Source organism: Merops nubicus, unplaced genomic scaffold, assembly GCF_000691845.1.
Source record: "Merops nubicus isolate BGI_N331 unplaced genomic scaffold, ASM69184v1 scaffold20847, whole genome shotgun sequence".
NCBI classification, from domain to species: Eukaryota; Metazoa; Chordata; class Aves; order Coraciiformes; family Meropidae; genus Merops; species Merops nubicus.
This window is the reverse complement of record NW_008621236.1, coordinates 3,076-12,137: the sequence shown is the minus strand read 5'-3', so window position 1 is coordinate 12,137 and position 9,062 is coordinate 3,076. Positions and strand designations below refer to the sequence as shown.

At 54.5% G+C, this 9,062-nt stretch overlaps 3 protein-coding genes across 3 annotated transcripts in view; 2 read left to right on the top strand and 1 right to left on the bottom strand.

Annotated features, from left to right (window-relative positions):
- Positions 1 to 279: 279 nt before the first annotated feature.
- Positions 280 to 406, top strand: GCHFR (GTP cyclohydrolase I feedback regulator; the record flags this gene model as incomplete). Its single annotated transcript, XM_008944414.1, has 1 exon — positions 280 to 406. A coding segment is annotated over one exon (127 nt), but the record flags the coding sequence as incomplete, so codon positions are not given.
- Positions 407 to 1,467: 1,061 nt separating this feature from the next.
- The window catches only part of DNAJC17 (DnaJ (Hsp40) homolog, subfamily C, member 17), a gene marked incomplete at its 5' end in the record, with an annotated part of 9,146 nt that continues 1,551 nt past the window's right edge, over positions 1,468 to 9,062 (bottom strand). Inside the window, 2 exons of the mRNA XM_008944413.1 lie at positions 1,468 to 1,590; positions 8,296 to 8,409. Of these exons, the coding sequence (XP_008942661.1) occupies positions 1,468 to 1,590; positions 8,296 to 8,409 (237 nt within the window). The remainder of the gene's footprint in view (positions 1,591 to 8,295; positions 8,410 to 9,062) is intronic.
- On the top strand, positions 3,784 to 4,433 carry LOC103776885 (chromosome unknown open reading frame, human C15orf62). Its single transcript, XM_008944411.1, has one exon. It carries the CDS (start codon positions 3,903 to 3,905, stop codon positions 4,431 to 4,433), a length of 531 nt encoding a protein of 176 aa, XP_008942659.1. The 5' UTR covers positions 3,784 to 3,902.

Sequence of the window (9,062 nt, the reverse complement as noted above, 5' to 3'; positions counted from 1 at the left end):
ATTCCCAGCAGTGAATACTGGTGACCCTCTCTGCCACCATTTCATCCCAGTTAACCCAATCTAACGTGGCTGTTCCACTGTGGCCAGGCCTCCTCCTGGGTTTGGTGGCTGTGGGGTTTGGTCTTGCCCGGCAGGTTGCCCAGGACACTGCCCCACACAGCCACAGTGCCAGGTGCTCACTGCTGAGTTTGGCAGCGAGGCAGAGTCACCTCCACGGGGCAGTTCGTGTCCCCTCCTTCTCCCCCTCACTGTCTTTCCTCTCCCCTCTCCTGCTGGCAGCTGGGAGTACTACGTGAACGACGCCCCACGCGTGGTGCTGGACAAGCTGGAGAGCTGCGGCTACCGGGTGGTGAGCATGACGGGCGTGGGGCAGACCCTGGTGTGGTGCCTCCACAAGGAACAGTGAGGAAGACTTCTGCACCCCTCCCGGGCACGATCCTGCCAGGGACCATCTCACACAGGACTGCTCAGGCTGCTCCCCATGAATCCTTTCTGTCCCAGACGCCAGGCGCTCGGGCGTGGGGGAGGAGTGGTGTGGAGGCAAGACCTGACCCCATGGATCCTGCCATCCTGCCCTTCACGAGGCTGGGGGAGGAAGCTGTGCCCAGTGCATGGGAGCAGATGTCTCCAGCTCTGCACTCATCTGAACGGCTGCCTGGCAAACACCATCTCTTCACATGGAAACCATCTCCTGTTTAGCATGCATTGGAGGAAGCTCAAGTAACAGATTTGTCTGCTCCTCAGATAGGTCAGTGCTAAGCTGAGAGGTCAGGGCTTTCTCCAGGGTCGTGGGGGTAGAGAGGGGAGTCCAAGCACAGACAGCACCTGTCTCATCCCTGGAACGTGAGCTGGAACTGCCAAGCCTGTGCAGCACTCCTCGAGATCCCCTCACCCGGCAGCCAGGCCAGCTCCTCTCCCAGATGGATTGTGGTCAGCAGCAGCCTCACAGCCCCAGGAGGGCCAGGCAAGGGCAACGTGCTGTTCCTGAAGCAGCCTCCGAGCAGCACAGCAAGGTCCTGGGAGCATTTCAGGTACAGGCTCTGTAATCTGAACAGCAGCAGCTGCAGCACTGGGTTGTTTGGGACCATGCGTCGATCCTGCTGTAGGGGCAACACCAATAAAAGAGTTCTCTCAAGAGACCAATGTCTTTCTGTGGTTGCTTTAAACAGTTGTTGCTAAAGCCTTCTGGATCCACAGCTCCCGGACAAGCTTTCAGGAGCTCAGGGCAGCCCCAAGGTTGGTGCTCTGGCAGCACCTCTCACGCCCTGTCCCGTGACCAGGCAGCTGCAGGCCGGCAGGTCAACACCCTACGCAGCCACTTCCCCCCTCTGGGAAGGGATCCGGGCTGCAGTCACTGGGAGCTTGTATTCCTACAACAGCTTTACAAAAGGAGGTTTATTGACTTAAATTAAGAAACAGCTCTGGAGAGGAAGATGATGGGTGGGGGAGAATCCACACTGCCTCACGCTAGGTGTGAGCCTCCTCCTCGTCCTCCCGCTGGAGCTGCTCAATCAGCTGCTGCCTCTCCGCTGCCTGGCGCATCCTCATCATCACCAGGCTCTCGTAATCCCGCTCGGACACCACGGATGCCTGGGGGAGAACACAGACACGGGGGGTCAGGGGCAGCCCGGGCCCCAGCCAGGAAGGTGGCTCTGGGCAGCGTGACCCCAGGGAAACGGGGTGAGGGGCAGGAGCTGAGGGGTGCAGGGCACAGCCTGCTCTGGTAGCTGGGGGGCACAGGGCACAGCCCGCTCCAGAGGGTGGTGCTGGCCGGGCAGAGGGAGGCGGGTGGGGACCCCCAGGGAGCCCCAGGAGCAGTGAGGCTGGGCGGGGAGGCTCTGCTTGCCTCGCTGGCACAGGTCCTGCACGACAGGCTGGCTCTGCAGGCACACCACAGGGGCACAAAGTCCAGCGTCCGCCGCGTCCGTTAGAAAGGGTGACACCACCAAAAACCAGTCAAACCCTTCCGGGGCTCAGCCCTGGGAGTGGCTGAGCAGAAAACCCCCAGGTATGTTCCCAAACCTGACGTGAAGGGTCACAAAAAGGGTCCCGAAAGCTCTCGGAGGCTTCTCTGCTGCGTGGCAGCGACTGTCACGCCAGCCAGGCTGACTGCAGACTCTGCCCAAGGAAGGTGGGCAGCAGCTGGCAGCTGCCCTCGCGGAGCAGAGCAGCAGCTTCGGCACTTCACTTTCAAAAGCCACTGAGCATGAGGAGGTGCCTTCCTAATTTGGGTGTATTCAAAGCCCTGCGGTGCTTGGAAACATCCACCTCATTTGCTTGACAGCTCAGGTGGAAACACAAGCGTCCTGACAGAAGGTGAATGAAAAAAACCCCCTCACATTCATGTGTCGAGGAACTAGATTTAGTCATGATTTAAGGACACCTTAAATAGAAACCAGAGGGAAGGAAGAGTGGCACAGAATAGCTCTGTCAGACTCTGCGTGAAAACGGGGCAAGTGCAAATTCATTATGAGCCAGCAAAGCTGTTCCTCCAGCTGCAGTGTCCAGCTGTGAGGACAAAACAGAAGCCCACAATAGGTGAGAGACTTAGACAGGGAAATGAAGAGACTAACAGGCCACAAGTGGCAGCTCAGGAGCCGCACGAGTGGAATAACCTTTCAGCACTGTGCGGGCAGGGTTGCAGTGCCTGAGAAAGTACCAGATTGTATCAGCCCTCGGTGCCAGAACGAGGCTTCTTCAAAGCTCCTGTCCACTAATGACAGGTGCTCCTTCATCTGCTCGGCTGAATGGAAGAGCCTAGATGAGACTCATGCAGATGAATCACCCCAGCAAACCTGAATCACAGCCTCACACTCGGGATTTACATTTAAAACAGACAAGAGATGATTTCCGCCTCCTTTGGGAGCCCTGCCGATACCAGGAGCCATCAGAAGTGGCGTGGAGGGAGATCAGCAAGAGCAGCACCAGCCAGAGCCAGGATGAGCCACCAGTGACTGCTCCCTCTGAGAGCTCTGGAGCGGGCTGGGTGCTGCTGAGGAGCGCGTGGGCCGCTGCTCCGTTGCTCTCCACACCTACTTCCTGCAATCCTGGCAATTACCAACAGTGTAAAACCCAGTTTCTGACGTGCCTGACTCAGCAAGGGCTTGGCTCAAAACAAATACACACGCACAAGTTGCTGCAGCCTGGGAAGCAGGGACGGAGGCACATGAAGGGACGGAGGCACTGCGGATTTCTGCCGTGCCGGGTCCAGCCCGGCTGAATCCTCCCTGGACTCGCCGCTTCCAACGTCCCCCATCCCGCTGAACGCGGTGGCCACGGCTCTCCAAGTGCCTCAGCAGCTTCTCCTCTCCACCTCTTGGGCTTGGGTGCTGCTCCGACACGGCGTAAGTCTATTTTGCATTTAATTTTCCTAAGTTTGTCTTTTACATCTGTGTTTTTCTTCGTTTTAAATTGGAATTTGACCGTATTTCTTCAGTTTCCTTCAGTGTGACTGAGTCACCGTCTCCCTTCCTTACCACCCACAGAGATTTTTCTACTGTGCCCTTCCCCATGAAGGTGGCTGGTTACCATGGTACCAAAGTGCCCTTCTGTTCTAGATGCTGGATTGAATCTGTTCTCATGGTGACTGTGTGCCTTCCCTGCTCCTCATCAGCCCGTTTCTGCAGCACAGATTTAACACGCTCAGCCATCGCCATTCCTTCTCCACCAAAGGAGGAGGCTTCTTATTATCCAAGACAGGCCAATTCCTCCTTGACACAGGGACGTGGTGTGAGGTTTGCATTTCCTGCAATACCAGCCTCTCTGTTTTCCTTCCAGCTACAGGAACAGGGAAGGAAGAGGTTGTTCCTGTTGCGTGGCTTGCTGCCGATCCTGCGACTTCAGCCCCAACACCTGCCTGTGAAGAGTCAGCACCTTCCTTCTGCTCGCTGCCTTTCACCAGCATGGATACTTGGAGGAGAGGGTCCATCAAGTCCACAACGTTCTTCAGACGTTTCTCACTCAGGAGACACAAAAAGCTGGGCAACCAAGTCATCATCTTGAACCAGAACAGCCACACTCTGGACACGGATGGACAGTGCCAGAAGCGGGAGTGCTTGAGGGATCTGAAGGACAAGTCTGATTACCTGTCATGTCAGAGCGAGCAAAACCTGGCCAAGGCACAAGCCCCTCCCAAGCCTCCCCGGCTGTACCTGGACAGTTCTAGCTGCCCTAACATCATCGACCACACAGATTCTCACTCTGACGTCTCCTTTTCTGGTGCTTCTCACCAGTACCACAAAGCCACTCAGACTCAGTTCCACAGGGACCAGGCTACAGACTGCGGGACCCCGGAGGTGGGTTCCCAGCACGGCACCACGCTCCCCGACCTGGCGGATCCCTTCCTGTCCTTCAAAGTGGATTTGGGGCTATCACTTCTCGAGGATGTTCTGCAGACCCTCAGGAAACAGAATCCAAGAGATTACGCCATTTGAAGGTATTTATCATTTAACACCTCACGTTTACTCACTGCTGCTGCCAGTTCCTCTAGCCCTAGCAGGAGGGAGGCTACTGCAGCATTCCTGTCGTGTGTGGCCTGTTCTGTTGTTCTCGCTTACCCACCACAGACTGTCCTTGTCCTCTCCAAGGAGTCCTCTGGAGCAGGGCAACTTCCCCTCTTGACTGTGCATCTCCTCCTCGTGGAAGAATGGTGCTGTCTGGCACAAGACCTGTTGTTCTGGGGATGTGGCTGGGCCCCTGCAGAGCCCGGACAGGAGGGAACCTGGCACACAACCTCTGTGGATAAGCAGCTGGCGAGGAGTCAGCGGCACTGCGCCTCAAAGCCACAGCTACAGCAAGGCTCAGAGACTGGAACTGCTGTTTCTTCTCTCTCCAGGTTTGGATGTGAAAAATCAAAACTGTTCTTCCTTTTTTTGTTTTCCCCTTGTGGGTTTCTTTCCCCCTCACTCAAGTGCAGTTGGCACTCCTAGCCTGGGAACAGGTAAGCATCCACACAGGCTCGTAATACAGCAGCAGCAGTTTATGTATCCTACCAGCAGGAGAAGAAATTTCTCTAGATACGGCTGCTTGAAGCATGCACTGATCTATCAGCTGTACAGATATGGAAGAATAAATGTATCTGTGACTGGAACAGTCTTGTTGCCTCATTTTGTTGGTAGCAAGCCAGAAAAAGCTTGCCTGGGCACTGGGGAGCACAGGTCCCTGCTCGGGGGTGACCAAGCCCCCTTCCCGGCACCGCAGAGTCCCCAGGGCGGGGAGGGGGCGTGCCTCTGCTCCCCTGGGTGGGCAGCCAGAGCTGCCCCAGGAGCCTGCCCAGAGCAGCAGTGCCTCACCCCCAGCAGGACAGCAGGAGGGGCTCTGCCAGGCTCAGGACGTTTTAGGCAGTACCAGGGCAAACGGTTGAAAGAACGCTGCAGAAACTACCAGGTCACCAATTTTTACCCTTTTCAGAGTTGGATTAGATACCAGGGCTCTTTCTAAAAACATAAACCCACAGAACCTCCATGCACTCAGAAAACTGTAAGCTTTGGAAGCCAGCTACAGCAAAGTGCACAGAGACACTTCAGAGACACAGACAGCTCTTAGCCTACTAGATTCACATCGAGCTGGGAAGTCAGATAACATAAAACTAACTCTATGAAACCTCAAAGGAGCTTAGAAAAGGTGCCAGACAGAAGACTCTCCTCAGCTTCGATGTGGCTGAAGGAATGGCCCCACACAGGTGAGGGGCACTGGCAGGGAGATGAGGAAGGTGTGAGGAAGATCTTCCCAGCCATCAGGGCTTCATGCTGCTGTCCAGCAAACGTGCCCCCCACACCCTGCAGAGCTGCTGCATGCTTTGAACCCTTCAGAGCTGCAGCAATCAAACAGTCCTTGCTCTCAAATAGCCTTGAGCAGCACTGCCCAAACCACAGCTGTTGTAGCTCTAGCACAACTTGCCTGCTTGGCTCCAGCAGCTCTCCAGGCACTGCTGGACAACAGACATTGCTGTGGAAGGAAACAAGCCAACCAGGACTGTGAGGGCAAGTACCTTCCAATTTACTGCCTCCTCCCAGCACCACTTCTCCACAACCAGCCTTGCTTTCACCTGGGAACTGCTTCCAAAGCTCCCTGGTGTAGTTAGCCTGTGGCTGTCCTCTCCCTGAAGGCTTTGGTGCACAGCTCCTGCCCCACTGCCCCAGGCAGGCAGCAGACCCAGCTCTGAAGCAGCGAGTGGTGAGGGTGTTGCCATGAGAACACTGCAGGTCTTCGGCTGCTCTCTGAAGCAGAGCAGGGAAGGAGCTGCATTTGCAGAGTGGGAGCAAAGGGGGTGGAATCAGACAAAAATAGGAGCAGCCCAGAAGGAACAGCAAATGGGAAGTGAGGGCAGCTTAAAGCAGAATAAGATTAGTGCATCCTGAAAGCCAGAATGTGGAATATGGCTGGGAAGCCAGACTGGGTACAACAGGATGAGGCAGGTTGTGGGTTGAGGCAGCAGCAAAAGATATCTGAACAGCCTCACTTTGCATACTCTAGAGTTGAACAGCTGAGGACAAGTCAGCTAGAAGCAGCACAGCCCAGAGAAGCTATTGCCAAATGGCAGCTTTTGGCAGCAGTGGGAGCAGCAGCAGGGCTCAGGCAGGCCAGGAAAGCAGGAAGCAGAGCAGCTGCTCAGCCAGCCGAGGCTGTGAGGACAGGAGTGAGTGCCCAGCTCCCTGCAGCACAGGCACCACTCGCTGCCCTGGCCTGCTCTCCCTGCCTGCTCCAAGCTACCCCCTCACAGCAGGCACATGCTGCCCTTCCACACTGACAGGCTCTGGCCGTGGCAACAAGCCAAGATAAACCCCTTCAAGAGCCAGGGCTTTTGAACCCACAGAGGCAAGAAGCCACTGCCAAGCTCCAGATGCACCAGCAACCCTCTGAAGTACAAATGAGCCAGTTCTCTGCTAGCAAGGGATACTCAAATAACATGGATTGGACTCTATTTCCCCCAGCTTTCCTTCTAACACTGGGGCCACCTCCGGGCACCTCCTGTGCCTGCAGACCCTCCCTGGTTCCACATGGTGGGCAGAGATCCATCTGGCTCCCGGGCTGTGATGCCACAACTGCCTTTGCCCAAGGCTTCTGGGAAGCTGCACAGCTCAAGGAACGTGCAGCTCAAGTGAAAACATACAACCCTAATCAGAACCAGGGCAGAGACGTGGCATTCTGATGTGCAAAGGCATCTGCTGTAAATAAAGCACCCCAGAAAAGTCAGGAAAGTGAATGTACTGAACAATCTCACAAGCTGAGAAAATATTTAGGCAGCGACCACACACCAGGCTGGCAGAGACACAGACACAGACTGAGGGCACCTCAGAGCAGGAGGCATCTCAGCAGTCAGATCCTTTTGATCTTTGCACCACAGGGAAGGAAGAGAGGGGAGCAAGTGTCACAGGGAGCTCCAACTGGAACTCAAATGGCCAACAAAGGACCTCAGGTCCCTCCACAGCCAAGGAATCACTGACTAGGTCAGCAGACAGGGCAACAGATGAATTCTGTGCTGCAGAGCAGAGTGTAACATAAGACACTTCAGGAGAAGTGGGTCCACTGCTCACTGCAGAGGGACACCAGGAGCAGGGGTGACGGGGAGCCAGCGGCGTGCTGCAGCACAGCCTGATGGGTTTCTGTGCTTTAGCCACTAGATGCTGTTGTCTTCCTGTGTTTGGTGACTGGAATACATCTGCTAGTCAAGAGCAACAGCTTCAGAGGGGTTATCTGGTGAAATAACCAGGAAGCAGCTCAGAGTTCTCAAACACCTTGCACTCAAAGTAATCACGCTGGTAGAGAGGACCCAAACCAGACAAAGTCTCTACAAGGACAGTAGATAACATTGTTCTCTCTGCCTTCCTGCAGACCCTAAGGATACAGGGTTCCCTCCAGCACTGAAATTTCATCCTCTTGTGCATGCAGTGAGTAACTGAGCCTCTCTAGAGAAACCTTCTAGGAGACCCTTTTTAACCAGAGGATTCACAGAGTCAAAGTATATCAGGAAAGAAGTCCAGAAGAATGGCACAAGGCCTTGGGCTGAGCAGAGAACACCCTTGCTTTCCAATTGGAAGAGAGAGAAGGAGGTTGTGCAAAGATCCAGTCATCCCAGTCCTTGTGTTCTCAGTGTGCTGCCTCTCAGGCAAAATGGCCTTTAAAGACGTCACTGCTTCAGCACTAAAAGGCTCATCAGAAAGCCAGGCCCTTCATTATGAGTTTCTTTTCAGCTCTGCTGGGAAGCAACATATCTTAGCACAAATGAAAAGCAGACTGTTAAATTCAGGTTGTTATAGAAACAGATTTAAGCAGCAGCAGTCTGTGTCTCCTTACCTGTGAAGTCCTAGGCTGACTGGTGCTGCTGGGGCTGTGCCGGGGCTGCCCCTCCAGCCAGGAAATCTTGAGGGGATTATTTATCAGGCCAACTTCATTCTTCACAGCCATCTCCTAACAACAAAAACGTTCTTCCATCACCATTTGAATTTCAGACCCCACTCCCTCACAGGTCACAGGAGTTCTTCCATCTTAGCCTGGCACAAGCAGGCCAAGTAGGCCGAAAACAGTGAAGATCCCACAGCTGCCCTACAGCCTCTAAGGTCCCTCTGTGCACCAAGCACAGACAGACCACAGCACTGCCAGCACTTCTGATAAATAGGTCACAGACAGTTCTGGGGGTTTTTGGTTATTTGGATATATGGGTGAAAAAAACAGGTGTCAAGGAATAGAGACTCTTGTACAGTAGAAGTTTAAACTGGTGGAACTACAGCTACTGCTACCCTGAAATTAAGGGCAACTGATCATTTGTTTACACAGCCACATGCATTATTATAACTCAGAGCGAGTCAAGACATTTTGATTTCTTTCAAACTGGAAACACCTGATATAACCTGTAAAACTCACTAATCCCATCTCCACAAGGGGTAATTCATCTGTGGTGAGAGCTGATTAAACAGCTCTGTGTGGCTTTTGAAGCCAGTGCCTCTTTCCCCAGCCCTGTTCAGGCCCAGCCGGCTCGCTGGTGTGCACAGCCTGCTCTGGGTTTGTGCCTCCAGCTCTGCCACTCCCCTGGCCCTACCTGCACACTCTCATTGCCCTTCCCC